Here is a 21,796-nt window from a genome sequence, read left to right on the forward strand (position 1 = left end):
TTGCTTGTTTGGGGGCTGTTGATACAACACTGCCAGTTTCTAAAACTCCAGCCTGCAGGCCATGTCCTGATTAGAAATCAATTTAGCAAAGTTGAAGATAATACCCACAATGGATCTGAGATTATTAATTAAAAACACTGCTAGAGGACGACGTATTTGGTCTGAGTTTAATGTCCCGCAGGCTAAAGGATGAAGAGAGAAACACATTTAAGGGCTAATTGTTTATTGTCCCTGCACTGTCGCTGTATAGAGGGAATTAAAGGAGGGAGGCCGTGTGCAGAAACAACGCTGCCCTGTTTGCTTTGATCAAGAAAAAAAAAAAGCCAGGTTTCTGTTTTTATACTGGAGTCTTTTCAGAGCTTGAGCCATTAGCTTGAGCCTGAGTCTACAGACAGAGCAGGGCGCCTTGTCGCACCGTGAATTATTTAGACCTCATATGTTTGTAGGCTTTGCAAGATGGGGTGAAGTGGCACTAAATCCCTGACCACCGCGGCATACAGCAGAGCGACGGGGAGCGAGGGAGCACAATTAAAAATGATGGAGGTGAGAAATGGGAAGAGGGATAAAGGATGGACCCCAATTTCATTTCGCTGTTTGGTGATGATCAGAGTGGATGGAGGAGGAGGAGGAGGAGGAGGAGGAGGCTTGAGAGCTGCACTTTGACCTGGATCACAGAGAACCTGAGATAATACTGCAGTAGTATGACACTACAATATTTACTGTATATTACAGCTGAAACCATAAATAATGCAACTTTTCTAATCATTGTACAGCTACAAACCATAATCGATTAGTTGTCTGTATTATTCACAAACTAATTTGCTAACTGATTAATTGGTTTGAGCACTTTGTCAGGAAAAAAGTCAAAATTCTCTGCTTCCAGCTTATTAAATGTGAATATTTTCTGGTTTCTTTCGTTCTGTACGACAGTAAAGTGAATATCTTTGGGTTGTGGACCAAAACAAGACATTTGAGGACATCTTATTGGGCTTTGGGAAACACTGATCGACAATTTTAACCATTGTTTTGGCATTTTATGGACCTAACAGAAAATAGTTGAGAAAATAATTAATCAACAATGAAAACAATTGGTGGTTGCAACCCTAAACACCAACAAAACCACATCTGACCTATTGTATCACAGAGCTGAGGCAGTTAATTAACTCTTCTGATGAACGATTAATCCTTTCATTTCATTTCAGGTTTTCTTTTCCAATAGCCAAATTGTTTCACTATTTTCTGACATTTTATAAACCACATTTTCATGGATGAAATTTCAAAACTTTTCCATGACTTTTCAAGGAACTATAATAAAATTTCCATGACCATTCACAATTTATAACATGAACACTGCTCCATCTCAAAAATGCAGTACACTTTAAAAGTAGTGGTGGGGCACAGCATGTGTATGAAAACTTTGGGATGCATTACCGAATATATTAAGTCACACTGGCACAGTTTTATTCACTTATTTTAAACATAATAGACATTTTTCAAGGCAGACATTTTGACATGTAATAGTAGGGGCTTTGAAGAAAAAAAATCCACACACTGCTCCTTCCTCAGCATCACAATTTATTAGTAACACTAATGTTTCGGTCATCCTGGACCTTCACTGAGAATGTTTAACACACCCACAGCTAATTAATTCCCTCACACCTGTGCACACCTGTGGAATGGGTGGGGAAGTTTCTATTTAAGCTCAAAGCTGAGAATGGGCAGTGTGTGGGATTTTCTGTTCAAAGACACACCTGCATCTGAGACAGTTGGATGTACAAATACCTTTCTTCAGACATGTCATAGTAGGAAAAGCACGTGTATTAAATATCATTAATGATGGCTGCATTCCACTTAGAGGAGACCCTTGTTATTTTGCATGTTAGAATAACTTTCTGAAGCACTTAATGGAACTGAGTCGTCGTCGTCAATGTTCTCAATTTCACCAGTGCTTTTGCTGTGGAGCGCAAGAAGAAAATGCAGAAACATCCGTGATAGTAAATAAAATGTTGTCACATATTAGAGCTACATTATGTCAACAGCTACATTACATAAAGTCACTGTTATAGAAGAAGATATACACACACAGGCAACCCAAAATACACGCGCATACATGAACAGGACCTATACATGCATTAAATAGAGTGATGTCAGAGCAAGGTTGCTGCCCAAAGATGGGTGCCCTGAACAGCTGGAGTTTCAGTTGCTTAGGGGCACCTCAGCAGTGCCTTGGAGGCAAAGGGTTCAAGCCAAGTCCCTATGGACTGAGCTACAGTATGTTACATTACATGGAAGGTTATCAACAGGTTATTACTGTAATAATTAATTTAATTACACGGGATTTCACTATATCCATGACTTTTCCAGGCCTGAAAAAATGATACTGTGAAATTCAGTGACTCAGCAGATTCACTGATAATGAAAATAAATTCTAAATACTCAAAAACGCTCAATATGCCTACACACAGGCAGTGTGTAGTCCTTATCTCTCCCAGAGCAGCAACAGACACAAGTGGACTGTTATGTTTTGAGTGAAGCAGAGGAATCCCAGATGAATAAAGAGAGGCAGCCCCCTTCACAGCTTGGCATGCATTTCAATCACTACGCTCTTCTAGAGTAAAAACACACACATATATATATATATATATATATACTCCAGACATACAGTTCTGCAAAAGCATGCGGCTGCTCCCTCCAGACTGAATCCTAGTAACTTTTATAGTGCCCTTACATGCCTGTAGACATGCTGTTTGTGAGCTAATGAGTTCATCTTTTAACTTCACTCTGTCATCTTGTGTCTCCCATCCATCAGCATCACTCTAAATCTTCTGTGTCACTGTGTGGCCTCAGTGTCACAAAGACTGACATCCCGCTGTAGATCTCCCCCGGCCTCAACACACAGCAATCAGGACACACACATATACACACACACCTCTCTGCGACAGCCATATATCTAAATGGACTGTCATCTCTGACAGCTTAAGTAGCCCATTACATTATTTACCTTCCAACAGCTCTTTGCCTGCCAGTAGTGGGTCAATGACATCACATTACAGTTTTTTATGCTCAAATCCATTTCTTTCCCAAAAAAAAAAAAAAAAAAAGCCACAAAAAATAAATACTGGTGCGTGTAATATTGGAAACTATTATGCCAACCTTCTGGAAAGAGAAACCACACTCACTTCACTGAGGTGCAGTTTATTTGTTGGGATTTGATGCTCCCACACAGGAAACCGGCAGTTAGACTGAAAACCATTCATCATAAGGAGGCCAGAGTAAAAATACAGGGCGTTGACGGCACACTCCCAAAGGAGACCTTGTACTGACAAAATGGTTTCAGGATCTCCAATACAAACTCTGAGCATGGGTGAAGTCAGTGAGGGTGCTTTGCTTCACAGCTCAAATCTGTTAAAGTGCAGCGGCTAACGAGCAAAAACACAGCACAAGTTTTTTGTCCTTAGTCGCTCAAGAAGCATGTATAATTCAAATCTACAGTGGAAGAGTGTAAATATTTTTATGAGTAAAACTTTTCCTCTCTTTCCATGCAAATATGACTCAGCCAATTAGAACTGCAAAGCTTGTGGTTTCCTATTAATTAATTACTTTTGAAGGCTACAGTGGAAAAATTTAGGCCACGTTCAGACCACACCGTTGGGGAGAACATCTAACAGTAAATAAGGCTCCAGAGGCTCCAGACTAAAAGGCTGAATTAGGCTCAGGCACTATCGCAGTAGTATGGTACTCCAGGGTATTTAGAAATCCTGAAGGTGTAATTTTCAACGGCATCAAATATACAAATGATTCTCTCTGTAAAAAGAATTCGGAGATGCTGTATTGAGGCAATGTATTGTAGTGCACAGCACACACCACTAGAGGTCAGTGTCTAATGCTGGAACAGGCAGCTGAGCTGAGAAAGATGGCAACTGCGAGTAGTGGGGATAATGTTAAAGGACTAGCAAAAAGCCAGTCATTAACAGCAGAGAGAGAAGTGTGTTTAAGGTAAGATGTCAATCAAGCTAGTCTTAGTTAGTTAAATTTAGAGGGAGTACAGTACGATTTTTCTGTTTAATAAGGATATTAGGTGTCAGAATTTCTTTTCTTGACATCTGAACTTGTGGAACAGTGCATATATCAACAATCACTGGTTGTTCAACTGGTGGTGACGTTTGGAAAATTTTACAATGTTGCCCGACCCGACATTGAAGGCCAGACAACGTCATACACACTACACAAATACCGTCATTAACCGTGTACCCTGACGGCATGTCAGGAAGGAATGAAAAATAGATATTTCAAAAGAGACGTAAATGCATTCATGTTACTTCAATACAGTCTTTAAATACAGAAAAAGACAACACATACGATATTTCTATACCCAAAATCAAGGACGATATCTTCCCTCATATCACGATATCAAGACAATATTGTTTTAATACCCAGCACTCGTGCAGTTGGCACATACAAGACCACACACAGTTCTCCCTAGAATAATTATTTCTCATACTCTCATTCAGAAAATATGTACACAATATAAACAATTATGGGTACAACTAAGGGTGCTTTCAGACTTAGAGTTGTCTTGCTTCGGTCTGAATCAGGGACTAATTTTGTTCCAAAGTTGCATACTTGCCTACAGTTGGTTTGTGTTCTCACGGCAGCATTTACAAGTCGACCAGATAAAATGCCTTGTGTAAGAAAGCTGCTCTTGATTGGTCAGAATTTCCATGCGGGAAATTCCAGGAAGTAAACCAAACGTTGAAGAAGAGTACACTTGCAAGATAAATGTGACACTTTCTAATGTCACAATGGAGGGACAACTACGCAGGTTGATTTTAGCGCTGCTCATCGTGGACTACATTGCTGTCATTGTTCATTTTAGGCAAACCATACAGTTTGAAAACGAGGTGCGGCTCCAACTAGAAAACAATGTTTTGATGCATTGGATGTGCGAACCGCACTTAGGGGGCAAACAAACTTGAGTTTGATTGAACCGAGCCAAACAGGGCAGGTGTGAAAGCACCCTAAAACATGTTTGTTAGGCTTTAAATACATACAATGCTGGGATGTAATAATATATGTCCAGATAAACCTTTGCCGCAACATATCGTTCATGATGTTGCAATTGGTTGAGAAATATTGCCGCTCCCTACCTACACAACATGTATCCTTATTTTCTCGTGCTCAATTGCATTAACCTTTCTGCTTAAGAATCAATAGCATTTTATTCAACACCTTTCTCTTAGCTCCAACTAAAGGTTAATGCACAAGAGATTGGATCGGTGAGAGTACAATTATTTTATTTGCTAAAACTATGGCTTTGAACTGGCCTTTGTGATATAATGCAATTAACTGATTTCCATGCATAGAGGAACATGAGAGTGAGGGGGATATTTCTTTAATCTTGGCATTGGAAGTGCTTTGGATGAATCCATATACATTGCCCTAGGTTTGAACATATTTCTCAGTTCTGATCACTTCTCAATATTTTTTTTTCCAGTCAAACAACCTTGTTACAAGGGTACTTGGAACCTATTCAACCAAAGGCCAAACATTCTCCTTCAAAGAGCTATTTCATATAAATACATTCATACATACTCGCTGCTGCTCAGACACAGGCAGGTTCCAGTGGAGGCGGTCTATATGATAAAGTGTAGGAAAACTTTGCTGAACGCTTGCTGATCATTAAATTCATTCTCTAAGTGATGCATGTCACATATTATACACATTATGTTACATATGTTTTAGATCATGTGAACAAATGTCCCAGATGGTGTTATGGTCCTTTAATTAGAGCTGTTTGGGGCTAATGTTTGTTCTCTTACTCACCCTAAGTAGACTGCGAAGGATGGAGGATGTTAAGGAGTGCTGGAGGCACTGTGTGCAGTGAGTGAAAACACACCTCATTACCCTCGTTGACAGGACCTTTGCCATCCACAGCTGTGGAACCCCTCGCTCTCAGGCCAGGCCTGCAGAACCAGTGTCAGCCTTACAGGTTCTCTGTAGAGTTTCTGACCTCTAGTAGCGCTTCAGTGCTGTTTCATTGTGAGTGGATCACTGTTTTGTTCATCATGCACATGCACACATGTAAGTGACGGGATCAATGCTTTCACATTATTCTACTGATCCACAGGTGGCAGTAACATGCCGAGATATGCAGCAATGGGCCAACAAAGGCAAAGAAGAAGAAGATAGACAGCAGGACAACATCTCCCAGCCCTCTGAAGCCAATTTGACATAGTGACCAGACCTTGCAACTACAACTTCCAGGTCCGACACGTGATGCTATTAGGGCCAAAAAGATGTGGATGTAGGGGCTCTGGGTAAATTTGGTGATGTCAAAATTTTTGTGGCTTCATACGCCTCTGAGGAACAACAAACGCACACTTTATTTTTCAAGTACATTGAATTTCCAGCACAGAGTTTTTATTCTAAGGTGCAGTTTCCTGCTGTGAAGTGAGTGACTAACAGAGACAGCAAACTAGCTCAATGACATAGCCAAATGCAAGTATGGTGCAGAATATATGAAACCGTGTGGACCTTGAAATAACAACTAAGGAGAAATCTGAACCCTGTGGCTGGACAAGTTGGGAACCACTGTTGTTAACAATGCTGGATTTGAAATACTAAAAAATGGGGAAAGACAAGATTGACAGCAAGAAAACGTCTCCCAGCCCCCAGGGAGTGCGTCAGACTTTGAAGCCAATTTGACACGGTGAGCCGACCTTATAGCTACAACTTCCAGATCTGACACGTGATGCCATTAGGGCCAGAAAGATGTGGAAGTAGAGGCTCTAGGTAATTTTCCGGGATGTCAAACTCATTGTGGCTTCATGTGCCTCCGAGCAACACTGTATCCAGGTCTCATATACATCCATGGAAAACATGTTGTAAACTAGTGGTTTCCAACTGGTCCAGCCACGGGGTCCAGACTTCTCCTTGGTCATTAATTCAAGGTCCAAATATATTCAGTTTCATACTTGCATTTGAACTAGTTTACCACTATACTTAAAAATAAAGTTGTTGTTTTTTTGTTTTTTTTTAACAAATTTGACACGATGGGGATTCATTTGCAGTCCTTTCCATATGGACCCACGACCAACCAGTTGGGAACCACTGCTGTAAACAATGCTGGATATAAACTACTAAGGAAGAATAAATAAATTGAGCAAATGCTTTATGAGGAAGGAAATGCAATCAACATGTGTTAGACCTCAGGGATACAAACAAAGCAGTTTGGTGAATCAGTGTAAACAACTTGTTTGTGCAGAAGAAATTTTTCCTGATTTTATTTTGAAATGACAAGCGTTCTCTTGATGATGATGATGCCTTTTAATTCGGCTGTGTCCCCACCTCACCCTGCATATCACGCTTAACTTTGTTTGGAACTGCTTCGCAAATGAAGATTATTATTAGTATTACATTAACATAACAGGCGCGAGATAATGAAATCCTGCTTGCGCGGATGCTACTAAACTGACATTTATATTCATTGTGAGAGGGGAAATCCTGCTCTGCTAAAAAATGAGCAACATTTCAAAATCTCATTCTCTTCGCCACCTGCAGCTTAAACACAGCAGGACTTGAGGGGAAATGGCCATCTCTGGCTGTGTTGTAAAACTGATAAAAAACAGAGTAAGGAAAATCCTTGCAGTGTGCCTGCTGCCCCAAGGCACCACTTATTATTATTATGGATTGTTAAAAGACACGTCCACACACACAGCGGGTGCATATAAACGCAGAAAACTAAAAAGATAAAGAGCAAAGATGGCGGCCGAGTGCATCGTCTCAACTTTAAAGGAAACAACTACATAAAAACAGTAGTGCCTGATAGAGGAAGCACGGTGAAAACTATCCAGTGCCTCCATTTTACTGGATCAAAGACAGAGAAGCAGAACAATGATTTATTTTTTCTTCATACACGCCTTAATAAAAGAGTCACAACTAACTGGAAATTTCCTACCAAGTGGGCATGATTTCCAATGAAATAAATTTCTCTGGAGCTGTTTCATACTCAACTAAATAAAAACATCGAGTTAGTCACACTGAGCCTGAGTGTGGAGTGAGTGGACTCTATTTTGTGGCAGAGTGAACAGAATATCAATTCAACTTCAAACGCTGCCTGTAACTGTTTACAGGAGGTGAGGGCCTCTTAATTATGTATCGGGCTGCTTGTTGTTTGGTCTTGGTGCGGTGGTTTAAAGATCATTAGTAAATAATCTATCAGCAGGGTGGCATTAAGTCTGGAATGACTCACATTCCTCATGGGCTACATCAAACAGGCAGTTTGTTAGTTGCCTTCTTAAATTCTTCGCCAATTACTGGAATAAAATGCAGCTGCAGCTAAGAAAAGTCTATGTGTTGCTATGGATGCTCGCACACACACATGCATGATGGATTATCAAGTGTAATGGCAATTGTAATGGAGAATAATCTATCCATTAGGGTCCCTTTAACAAGGCTCAATCAACATGGCTGCTAATGAGTCGGTGCTCCATTAGAGAGCTGGAGGACCAGACTGAGACTGGAGGCTGGCCGTGAATCTGCATCTCCAGCTGTTCCAGACCTTCATCATTTGGCTGATTCTCCAGGCGCTGGATTCAAGCAGTAACTCAGCATATTTACATGCACTTGAAGACGACCTATTGTGCTCATTTTCACATTCATGCTTGTATTTTGGGTTTCTACTGGAACATGTTTATGTGCTTTAATGTTCCTCGCACTGTCTCTGCTGGAACACCTGTATCTGTCTGAAATGCTCCATTTTGGCGCCTGTCTGGTTAAACCCCTTTTATTAAAAGCCCAGTCTGCTCTGATTGGTCAGCATATCTGAGTGTTCTCTATCTTGGCATCTCTGCACCGTCATTGCAGCCAAGGAGTGACTGTAGCAGAGAATAGTGGTGCTTTCTGCTGTGAAAAATCACCCAAAAAGCCATTAAACCCAAAAGGACATGTTCCAGCAGGAATATGATCCAAAATTGAGGAGAAGTTAGCAGCATCAGCGACCAAGATTACATGTTTCCCTGATGTTAGCATGTAGCTACATGTAGCAGTGTAGGCTATGTAATTAAAACACATACAGTAGCGTGCCTGGAGCAGATGAACGTATAAAGAAATCTGGCACACTATGATGTCATCTTGGAGCCAAAGTTGAAAACAGAGTGTTCAGAATAGTTTTTGCTCCCAGGGATTACTTTTATATGCTTTTACCTCATTATTTGATCATTTGGCTGCATTTAATCAGACATTATATATATGACAGAAAATAAGGAAAAGCATAATAGGTCCCTTTTAAGTTGCCAGGTTACAGTCCACTGTCTGAAGCAACCAAGTATAAATGTGCAGACTAGAAACCTGTTTACTATAATTAAGGGATTCAAGAGTTCTCCAGCTAGATTTCACATGGCAAAAGCTGATTTCTTGGCCATTTCTATCTGTTTTTACAGCGCTTTTCACATGTGCGCATTCACATGATAAAGACAGGAAATGTACAGCTGTGACAGCCGAGCAGCCAGATGAAAGAGATTTCACATAACTGCATCCTTCCATCCAGCTCTTCCTGAAACTAACACCGAGTAGCCACTATAACTCTAATAAGTTGGTTTCCGCTGCTGAACATTTAACCATTTGTAAAATCCAGACGCATTTGCACTGCAAGGAAAATCTCTCCCTGCAGAGCTGGTTCTCTCACTGCCCTCTCAGCCCTCCAACAAACAACAGGAAGCTGTTTCTAAATTAAGGCTGGGGGACGGGAGAAACTGTATTATTGACTTCCTGCATTTATACACAGTCTCTCCCACTTGAGTTGAATACAGTGAGTGTTAATATGTTGTGCTTCCTTCGTAACTTATTTCTCTGAGTGACCTGTGTGCATTTTAACATAATGTAAAGGGAATACGAAGATGAAATCACTACATTAATAAGCACAATGGAGGTATATACTTCTAGTGTTACTTCACTGTGGTCAGTTCTCTGACCACTAATGTGGAGGCAGGTCGATACATCCATCTGTAAACTGCAGTAATGCGTTCTTTTGTATTTTTCCTAATACCAACACCAAATCATTCCCCTGCATATAGGAACCCACAATATGCATTAGGCATACAGTGCACACAGGTAGTTGGTAAAACATCTTATCACAGCAGCATTAACAACTACATAAAGAATCTAAAAAACACCAATACATTAAGTCATTTCAACTTCCTGCATTATTTATATGAAAGGAGGAAAGTTTTAAGAGTCACTACGTCCGATATAAATAACTTGGTGTGGACTGACCGAGACAGGGAATGCTTTTATCTTAAGGCTTTCTGATGGGCTTTTATCAGTGTACACAAATATAACTATTCACTGCTAGTACTGATGCTGTCAACACTTTTTCTGAGCTTTGAATACTGTATAAGTATGAAAAAGGAGGAGCAAATTAAATAATATCAGACAATGGCAGAGAAAAACCTGCCTGATTGTACCAGACAGAATGATTGTGCCCAACAGTAATGATATTATGACTGTAGGATACAGAGCTGTAGTGGGAAATCTGACAAGTAAGAACTCAGTGTTCATATTTTAATTCTAATACAGGAGACAAAACACTTCTCTGCGCTGAAAATATATCTACATAAATTATGTTGCTGGGGTTTTGTAACACAGCTGACACTTGAAGTTACTGACTGAAAAGTTGCATTAATATGTCTGGATCATTGTGATTTCCTGAGGTTTGAGTGACTCTGGGTTTTGTCATCCACGGACTGAAAACTTTTGACAGCGCAGCTCTGATGCAGCAAAGGAAAACTTCATTCCCCAAATCACCATTTGTAAATCAATCACTCAGCCCAAGTTACTTTGAAATTGTGAGGAAAATTTTGTTTTTCTCGCATGCCTCAACCACAAGTCATGCGGTATAATCCAAGCTTCATTTCTCCAGTCGTATGCTCAGTACTTCCCAAACAGACAGCCCTGTCTTTCTGGCAGGGTAATGAACTGAAACTGGAACTTATCTACGCTCTCTTCACAGCCAGACTCCATTGACAAAAATAGTAATTTTACCTTGCTAAACATTGGAACTGCTGGTCTACTGCTGCCTCGAGTGGTAGTTAAATTAGTTATTAGTTGTTATCCGTAGTGTTATTAGTTTATTTTGTGTCTTTGGTGAATCCAAACAAAGTGTCTGAGGCAACTGTTGACCAGCAGCTCTGGTGTGCAGCAAGGTAAAATTACTGTTTATAGCAATGGAGTCTGGTTTTGCAAGTTCACTTTCCATTTAAGCCCCTGTTTACACTGAGCAGTACAGTTCAGTTTAGTGCGGTGCGCTTTATTTCTGTTTATAATAGTGAAATGTTGTGGATGGTACCGATGGAGCCATTCTGTACAATCCCCATATTTGGTCCCCCCTCTGTTGGGGTATCTAGCACACAGATCTGGTACTAAAAGGTGGAGCTGTGAACACTGCAGTCTGTTGATTGGACAATAGAGGACAGTCACTCTGCTCAGGGCTGAGTTGTGGCTGGTTTTGAGGCTCATGTAACCACTGTTCATACTGTGGAGAGTTTTATTAGTAAACTAACCAACTGCTGGCGACATTTAAGGTGGAATGTTAACTTATAATGTTACTCAATGCATAAGGTGAAGTGAATCCACCAACACACCTTAAATATTCCATATGACAACACTGACCATTAATTTAGTTTTTATGGGACATACACTTTTAGTAATGTGTGGATCTTCAAGCGTTCACATATATTAATTTCGACTGGGTTATACGAGCTGCATATATTCAAATCCTTACTTGGAGAAAAAAAAAAACAGCGTTGCGGAGTGCTGTTCCTATTGGCAACACTAGGGTCTAGGTACCATGTCTGAGGCATTACTTCTGGTTCCAAAGGTACCATACCGAAAAAGTTTGGTGGAAGCGGGGCTCTACTTCCCCATCAGAAAGGATGTCTGTTTGGAAAGTGCTGAGCGAATGACTGCATAAATGAAACTTGGATTATACTGCATGAGTTGAGTGAGTTTGTAAAAGGATGATTTGATATACTGTAGTTTTGCTGTTGCTGAACATGGTCACTTATGACCTAAATGCAATCTTTGTTTTTTGGACTCTTACTTCACTGTGGAGGCATGCAAGAAAAACAAAGTTTTCTCAACAAATTCAAAGAAACACAAGGTGAGTACACAATTGGTCATTTTTGGGGTAAAGTATTCCTTTAACTAAAGGGAGGTTGTGTTTTCAAAACATCTAAAGACATTTAAGAAGCAAAATTTATGACCAGCTCAAAAATACCACTGCTTTTTCTTACTTCATCTCCCCTGAAAGATGTGAAGCTGAGCCATTTACAAACTGTCTTCATGTGTAACTTGTAACATTTAAATAAATCCAGCATTTGGACAGACATTTGTTATTTGTTTGACAACCCTCCGTGATACATTATCCAATTATGGCTTGACATGGTCAGTGAATTAAAATGAAATTAAACTTCAAGACATTAACGCTTCCATGTGAAGATGCAAAGAAAAGAATTGTTGATTATGGCTGTGTTAATGTGGAGTATTAATCCAGTCCAATTAGCATTGCTAAGAAAGCAGAGAACACGGAACAACACCTCTCCTTCTTGAGGGCCCACTTCTTTCTGTTACTTACAAGGCAATTAATTAGTCAGTACTTCTTTAATTCTTTAATTAGAAAGTCTTTTTTTTTAATTTGACACATTACCAGCCACTAACTCAAATTATTGTTTAATTACGGCACACTCTGTGACACACATAAACACACATGTACACGGACACACCTCTCTCAGCACCTCCCTGTTTGTGTGACAGGTCAGTGTGTGTATGAGCAGGCTAAAGGCGTGTTTGCAGTTTTGATTGGCAGGTGGTGTTGGCACGGTAACAGACAGTCAGGCACACAGTCTCAGCGGAGCAGTTTCCTGCTGCAGCTGCCTGACCTCCAAACAGGCCAGACAACCAGAGCCTCAGGACATGGCAAGCTAATCGAAAACAACAAAGACTGAGCTAAGCCACTTTTTTTTTTTCCATACCGCCACTAAATTATAGGATTATGCAACAATTCCCATCGCTGCTATTTGATGTTGGAAGAGTTAGGGGAAGAGCAATCTCAAGGTAAAAAATCTAGCTGTTGTATCGAAGCTTCTCTGAAGGGAGGCGTTCTCTGTTGAGCTTTACAGGCCCTCGCATTTAAAATTCAACCTGGCTAAGGGCAAACTGGGGAGGATTTGAGACCACAGAGTAATCCTGCAGCAGTGTTGCAATACTTGTGAGGCAGATGTTGTCAGTACCTGGAGGCAGGCTGGCCCTCTTTCTCTTCTTGCTATTCTCGGCTGTGGTTTCCAGAGGAGGACACTCAGTCACCAGTGGCCCGCTGGAGCTGCTGAACTGGAGAGGGTCGTTGTTGGTTGCTGGATCAAAGGGCAGAGCGTTGAGTCCTGGAAGACACAGACAACACAGAGAGCCACATATTAGTAAATGAAGTGATGGCTCCTGACCAAAGGGGAAAGCACTGTGAAAGATGAAAAAGAGAAAGCAGCATGAGGTTCCAGAGCTACGGTGCTTTTCATGTTCAAACTCTGTGGGCTTCATTCAGACACACATCACTACAGACCTCACGGTGACACTAATGATGGTAGCACCCGTGTTATTATACAAGCAATAGTCAGGATTCAACACAATCAAATTTAAAAGAAAGCACTACAATATTGTTAGAACTCTTTAAGTAAAATTTGCATAAATTAAATTCCACCAAAAATCCTTTTTGCTGAAGATCATGTGATATGATCAAAAGCTCCAGAAGAGCTGCTAAACTGACCTTAAGGTGAGTTTGTTTTCCTCATTTAAGGTGTATCAATAAGAAATTCATGATTACTTGATTGACAGAACCATTCCATTGTCAGAAATGATAGTGGACTCAAAATATTTGGGCTTTGGACTGTTGGCAAGAAAAAAAAAATGCAGAGGCGTCACTTTGGGCTTTTGTCAGTGGGCCTTTTCTTTTTTTATTTTCTGATTTTTTAAAGCCCAGACAAAGAATTGATTCATGGAATAATAGAGAAAGTAATCCACAAAGAAAACTAGAGACCATCTTGCATTTGGATCACACCAGCCGTAACCCCAATTCAGGACTTAAAATGAATGTTGGCCAGGGGCCTAAAGTGGGGGGACCTATTGCCCCTTCCCTACTTCCTATCCCACAGCTTCTGGCCCCCTTGCTTGGACCACACCTATCTTCAAACACACCATTTATTTTCACCTCAACTATATATCCATCCATCCATCCATTTTCGTTCGCTCATCTGGGGCCAAGCGGCAGGGGCAGCAGGCCAAGCAAAGCACCCAAGACATCCCTCTCCCCAGCAACACTTTCCAGCTCCTCCTGGGGGACCCCAAGGGGTTCGTAAGCCAGATGAGATATGTAATCCCTCCAGTATGTTCTGGGACTGCCCCGGGGCCTCCTACCAATGGGACGTGCCCAAAACACGTCCAGCAGGAGGCGCCCAGGAGGCATCCTGATCAGATGCCCCAACCAAGTCAACTGACCCCTTTCAATGTGAAGGAGCAGCGGCTCTACTCCGAGCTCCCTCCAGATGTCCAAGCTCCTCACCCTATCTCTAAGGCTGAGCCCAGCTACACACACATTTCCGCTGCTTGTATCCACGAACTAATTTTTTCGGTCACTACCAGAGCTCAAGACCATAGGTGAGGTTTGGGACGTAGATGGACCAGTAAATCGAAAGCTATGCCTTCCAGCTTAGCTAACCCCGAGATACCTAGAGGGTACCCAGAGGGGGCAATCCAGCGGTTTCCAGTTTCTTCTCAGCTACACACCTGTAAAGTTTTTTGACTGCATATTGCAGTTGAGATGCTATCACAGTGACAAAATCAGATCGCTAGACAGATATATAAACACCTGGCAAAGTACTCAAAACAGCTTCTGTGGTAGTTCTCACTACTATAGGTGTCTCCAGGACCTCATTGTGCCATGACGACACAACCAGCCCTGCTGTTGTGACTGGCAACAAGTAAAAGTCTGGCTTTAAATGCATATGTTTAAAAAATCTTTGGACAGAGAAGATACCAGGAACTTTTAGATATTCAAATGAGTTTAATAAAGTGAAACTCTTATTCCACAAAAGGATTTTATTTTCTGCACCAGAATATTTCTGTCCTGATCCCAGACACAGAGGAGGCACAATGGTACACTAGTTGGCTGACTCCTGAATCAATATTTTGTGCGTGCAGAGACACACCGATACATGCACCGTTTCCTTCTCTCAGTCAGTCAAATTTAAAAAGGCCAAACACTAACAATAAAAATTAATAAATATAACAAATATGGTGCAAATACCACTAAGAATGTTTATCTGAAAAAATGCTCCAAATCAAATCAGCACCTTAAAGAATCTCATCCTGATTTAAACATGGATATAAAGCGAAAAAGAAAAATTCAAGCTCAGATGTACAGTTCTGTATAACAAGGCCAATTTACCAGGCAGTTCAATGGAGGTGAGGTTTTCCTCAGCATTTTGATTTTTCTCCCTGCCATCTTACAATAACAGAATCAACAGTCATATCATGAGTACAAGACAATAGGAACACTTACATCCATAAGTAATGAAAACAAAAAACAATGTCGAGATTGCTCTGGAGTCCTAATAAATGATAAACAACTTAACTTGTGTTTTCTGCTTTATGTATCAGCTATTCTCCACTCCTTAAGAGTTGTGTATTTGTTTATAATTCAGAGCAGGGTCCTGGGGAGACTCGGTCTACAGTCATGAAAAATTCATGACACTTCTTTGTGCACAGATTTGTTTTTCCCTCTATTGCACAACAGATCAGAAGCCTCACATTACTGTGGCTCTATCAGACGTCCACAGGACCCTAATCAGACAGTGCTTGAAAATTCAACATCATTATTAAGGATTTTAAGTGTTGTCTTTGATTTATAAAAATGTACTTTACAAAATGAAGAATGTCTTACATTATGTTTGGACACAGTACATGTCGGGAAATACTTTCATTAAGGTGTGTTTTGCTCATTCCATGCAAGACCGGACCTAATGAGATTATAGATTTATGTGTCCACTGTGTCTTTGTTTTTCTTAATTCAATTGCTCAATAGCAAAGATTGATCAACAGCTTTACAAAAACAGATAATACAGACACTCAAAGACAAAAGACGAAAGAGAAGAAAAAAATTAAAGCTGCAAGCAGCAATGAAAGGGCCCTCGCACCTTTGTGTACGTTGGGGGAACTGGTGGGACAGTGGTCGATGAGGCTCTGCAATCCCCAAGAGGTTGGACACTATGCAGAGGATTGAGACGATATGTTTTGCTTGGGGCTCTTGGTGCTGAAAACAACCTATTGCAAATTTTGTACTACTTCCTGTGTCCACTGTGTGGCGCTAAAGTACACTCTAATTATAAATCATATTGCTGGGAATCATATGTAGACCACACCATGTAGGTTTCCTGTAAATCACATGATCAAGGGTTTTAAGAAATACGTTTAAAGGCTAATAAATAACTAGTCGGTGCAATAGAGCTGACATTCCTCACCCAAGCCACACTGCACTGTCGAACATGGATGCAAAGTGTCATGACTTTTTGTGCATCCAAAAGTCCCAAAACATACATTCATAAAATGCATAATAACACACGAAACCCAAGATGGCTGACTTCCTGTCAGGCGAAAAACATCGCCAACATTTTCTATATGCTCCTGAAGATGAGAGCAATAATCCGCCTGTATTTTGTGAACATATACCAATCCTAGTGGGCTTTTTGGAGCCTGCTGGCCACGCCAAAGCCCAGTCAATGCAGAGCCTTCTGATGTACAAGCAAACATTCATCAGTCAGGGACCGCTGAGTCCTGGCACTTCTGTGCTGAGGCCTTAAAAATCAAGAAAAAGAAGCCTAGAAGTATGGTGGCATAAATTATTATGTTTCTCTGACATTTCAATCTAATCTGTGACAGAATTTTACAAAAAATACCAAGGTGTTCCAATTCAAATACTGATGTTGGTACAATCTCACCTTTGTGTCTCTTTCGGACACATTCCTTAATTATAGCTTCATGTAAGGTACAGTGTCTTCTGGGGCTCCCCCCTGATAGTTGACCAAACGTTAGTCGACCAGAGAGGTCATTAGTTGGCAAGATTTCATTGGTCGCTTAGCCGCAGAAAAAAAACAAAATCAAAAACAAATGTGAAACTACTAGGAGTTGTGCCTTGTCAGGATAAATCAAACCTAAATGACTGGACCATGTGGGAATTTAATTTGAAAGGACAGACACAAGTTAAAGATGCGGCATGTGTACGGCCCCTAATTTCCAGGGCTGGTACCTGTGGTTATTCCACAGGCTAGTTAATAACATGTCGGGCAGGAAATCCAAAGTGTGGGATAATTTTGAGAAGGTGAAGGACGAACCCAAGGTGATATGTAAACTCATCTTTATTGGTCGACTACAAACATGACGTATCATCTGAAACATGGAAGTCGATACATGCCCATTAGCCCACAGCATCATTAACAGGCGGCTCACTCAGTGTGTGACGTGCACTTGTAGATAAAATACAGGTCTATATTAATGAAGGTTCATTAGTACGGTTTTGTATTTCTCTGTAATGTAGCACAGTGTTAACAATGTTACTGATACTATTCTTTCTCACACCTTCAACTCAAACCATTGTGTTGCCCCGCCCAAAATATATAATTTAATAATTAAATTAATATGGTAAACATGCAGGTGACTAGTCGACTAATGGCCCAAAATGACGACTGTTGGTCGACTAGGAAAATTCTTAGTCGGGGGCAGCCCTAGTGTGCACCATATTTCCTTAGTTATCAGGGTTCTCTACATGCTAAGAGAAACTGGATAAACATGTCTAAAAAGGGTAAAGAGTGTCTCAGAGCAGAGGCAAAGGTCATGCTTACAATCAGACAACACACGCAGAGAAAAAAGGCTTTGAGATACATTAAACCTGTGTGTGGGAGATTTGTTAGATTTAGGCAGAGGGGACTGTGTATTTGCTGCAGAGCCAGTCTAAATAGATCTTCTGTCTGAGCTCACACGCAGACCTCGAGTCGATCTCTACTCAGCATCCATCTGTCACACTTCTTTAACGATGAACGCCAGTAGTGTGTAGAGAGTGAAATAAATCCATTACCCTGCCAATGTTAACTCTGTCACCAATAAACAGCAGCAATTTACATTTAAAGAGACAGACTCTCAGTGGATGACACGAGAGTTCCCAGGAAGAGACGCCAAGAGTAAACCACGGAAAGAGTGAAACACATCTGAACAGCTGACAGGGAAATACCACTCAGCTTCAGCAGTTACTGTGCCATTCCATTTCAACATCAAGGCGAGACGTTACTTTTGCTCACTGTGTCCGAAAATGTCCCAACTCTGTTTCCTAAATGGACTTATAAGAAAACAGGATATAAAGATGACTGAGCAGAGGATGAATCAGGAGGGAGGAAATTTGTTGCACTCAAATGTGTGATTTGGATGCAGAGCCACAGGACTGACTGCAACTCGTACATTTTATGTGCGTTTTGTACCTTATCTTGCTCTTGGGTGATAATGTTACTATGGTATAAAGCTCTGAAGCAACAGTGAAGAAAAGCATTCCACAGATTCAGCCTCAATGGATCAGCATTTGGCTCTACATCGTCATTTTATCTTTTGGTTTGAGCTTTGGAACAGTTGTCAGTGTTCAGAACCAGCAATCTGACAGTTACGGCCTGCAGCAGAAACATATGTTGATTTAAAAATGAAGGGTGGGAACACGGCCTAGCCCCGGAGTCTCTTCCTATGTGAGCCTGTATATTAGGAACGTCTTTGCTGGGTCATTGCCCCTGTCTGCTGTGCTACTCGTTTGTCTGTGGGCTGATGGATGGCGTGTTTAAGTTCCAACATCTGGCCAGAGGGAGGAGTGATGTCAGTGAGTATCACTCCCCAGGGGAGGAAGAGAATAAATACCAGGAGGCTGGGTGGAGACAGGTGGAGGCTTTGGGCAAAGAAAATAAAGGAATGGAAATGCTGGAAACTAAGAGATAAACTTTATGCGCCGTGGCCCTCAGGATGGGATACAAGAAGTATCTCACAAATGAAAGTGACCTGATCTCACATCAAGGATGCATTAACAGCATGCTCCATTAATGGTATAGTGGGCCAGGAAAAGACAGGACCATTAGAATATGCAATGAAACTCAGTGGGTCATTAAAACACAATTCAAGTGCCTTGGAAGTGAAACCAACTCGAGCACCTACACCGGGGAGAAATATGTGCTAGTATCATGTCCTCATATAATAATTAAGACAAAAGTTATCTGATGTAAAATAGATGCTGAGAAAACTTTAGTAATTATTACTGAGTTTGTAAATCTCAGACAGATGAAATTAAAATGCAAAATTGTAATAAATTTAACTAATTAAGTATTTTTTAAAACAAAAAATGCAATAAATATGTTAATTAACTGGTTTCAGTTTGTTTTCTTTGCCTTTTATGATAGATCACTGAAAAACTTTGGCTTTTAAAGTGACACTGATACCAATATAGTACTTCATTCAACACCCATAATACTAATGTAATGGCGTGTTGTTGGCGTCTCGCCATGCTTAACTGACAACTCTGTCCAAGACACTGTGCTCGACATCGCCACATTACTGTCTCGGTTGTAGCTGTTGCTGTGGGAGTGTGAGCTCCGTGCTGGGGATAGTTCGTGAGAGTCCGCCCACACACACACAGACAGAGCTAACTGTTAGCATCACACAGCTAACATTACCCAATGGTTATTAATGGGTTTGATGACATAGTTGAGCCAATTTTGTGTTGGCATGGGTTTGCTGGGACTGTTACCAACAGCTTGTACCTGCTGCTGCGGGAGTGTGAGCTCCACGCTAGGGACAGTTGGTGAGAGTCCGCAGAAACACACATAGACAGAGCTAACTGTTAGCATCACACGGCTAACGTTACCCAGTGGTTATTAATGGGTTTAATGACATAGTTGAGCCAATTTTGTGTCGACGTGGGTTTGTTGGGACTGTTACCAACAGCTTGTACCTGCTGCTGCAAGAGTGTGAGCTCCACACCGGACACAGTTGGTGAGAGTCCACCCATAGACACAAAGACAGAGCTAAGTGTTAGCATCACACGCTGCTGTGATATCTTGTGCTAACCAAGCAGACATTGAATTGACCGTTTGCCAGGAGGCTCTGGAGATGGCAGCAACAGAAAGTTTGCTGATCCAGTGGGGAGTCAGGACGGTTCAGGATCAGACCCTGGTGCTAAAGGGTTGAATGCAAGTATCATTTGACTGGAGAAGTTTCGAGACCACAATGTACTGGCTTATTTAATCAAATTGGGTTATTTATCCACACAGAGTCCTACACAAATACCATGGTACTGCAGTTGACATCTGAAATAATATGTAAGCAACAATCTGGGAAAAGATACACCAACTACAGGGCATGGAGGTTATCAAGTTCACTGCAACACATAATCATGACATGTGAGAGCCATTACATAGTGAGTTGGTAATTTCTTTAACAATGACTTCAAAGCACACTGGCAGCTGTGGGATCAAAAATGTGATCTTTCTGTAACCACAGCTGCGCACTGCTGCAATAATTCTCCCAGTAACACGTTTGTATGATTCTCCTACAGTCCTTAATCTAACTCTTATCAGCTAATAAACCCAACAGTGCAGCATGAATAATGCAGCGCATTAGGAAATGTGCATCAGCACAATACTGCAGGTAAGTGCTTAAGAGGGGGAACGGCCTAAGAGGTGGACTATTTATCTAAGATAGCAGTGAGAAACACACTGTATACAGGCCATGTAGACCACTGCGCGTTCATTCATCTGAACAAGGCAAAGGGCCAGATGGTGGCACACGGCATTAACATATCCCCAACCTCACAAGTAAATTTGCTTCTCTGACTATTCCACTTCATTACCAAACCATAACTGTCAACAAACTGACTTTCAGCTCCACTGATTTGTATCTTCAAACAGGCAGTGTGGCCGGGCACATTCACCCATCAGGACTAAACCCGATGAGGATCAACTTTTCATGCTAAAAAGCAAAAACCTCACAGAGAGGTGTTGCTGAATAAAAGGGCTAAAGAATGTTCTCAAAGCTATGTATGCTCCCCTCTGTGTTAAAAAATGTCTGCTTTAAATCTTGCTGAGAAGTAATCAGTAAGTCTTGTGCCAATCAGCAGCCAAAGAAAGTTGTCCTCCACCAGCATCAGACACTTAATTTCCTGCTTTCTGGTGAATATTTATGCACTAATTTGTGCATTTTCTGGATCAATTCATGGTGCAAATGTCTTTATTTTTGTCAAAATAAAAGTCCTCTGCTACTTGAATGCTTTCATTGCTCCTGCTTCCCCAACCCCGAATCTCTACCTATGGTAAGAGGAGCAATTAAAGCATATTTAATTACTCTACTTCATATAGTCAAAGGACACAACACACAAATATACCCAAAGAGACACACAGGAAAATGCCTTCACAAATACAACTGTAGTTTACAAGGTCGTGAGCTCACAGTTGGATCTACCTGAATGAATTAATGCTTTAAAAAGGAAAACATTTATTCATGATTCACTCAGATTTAGCAGAGCGGGGAGGACTGGGAGCAAGAATTCCCAGAGCCGTTGTCCCACAACAAATATGAAGCCAAGGGTTCCTAGTTTTTGATTCTTTGATTATTTTTCTATGAAATGCAGCTCCTGTCTCTCTAAACTTCAGATCAACAATAGACATCACATGATTAG

The 21,796-nt window shown here is 41.0% G+C and overlaps 1 protein-coding gene across 6 annotated transcripts in view; it reads right to left on the reverse strand.

Moving 5' to 3' along the window:
* Positions 1-21,796, reverse strand: part of enox2 (ecto-NOX disulfide-thiol exchanger 2) — a 282,746-nt gene that overhangs the window by 136,269 nt on the left and 124,681 nt on the right. For all 6 annotated transcript variants that reach the window (XM_078169459.1, XM_033633105.2, XM_078169457.1 and 3 more), the window contains one exon: positions 13,287-13,433. Coding sequence is in view for 4 of the 6 variants with exons in the window: in XM_033633105.2 (XP_033488996.1) it covers positions 13,287-13,433 (147 nt within the window). In the remaining 2 variants the exon portion in view is untranslated. The remainder of the gene's footprint in view (positions 1-13,286; positions 13,434-21,796) is intronic.

Source organism: Epinephelus lanceolatus, chromosome 7, assembly GCF_041903045.1.
Source record: "Epinephelus lanceolatus isolate andai-2023 chromosome 7, ASM4190304v1, whole genome shotgun sequence".
Taxonomy (NCBI): Eukaryota; Metazoa; Chordata; class Actinopteri; order Perciformes; family Serranidae; genus Epinephelus; species Epinephelus lanceolatus.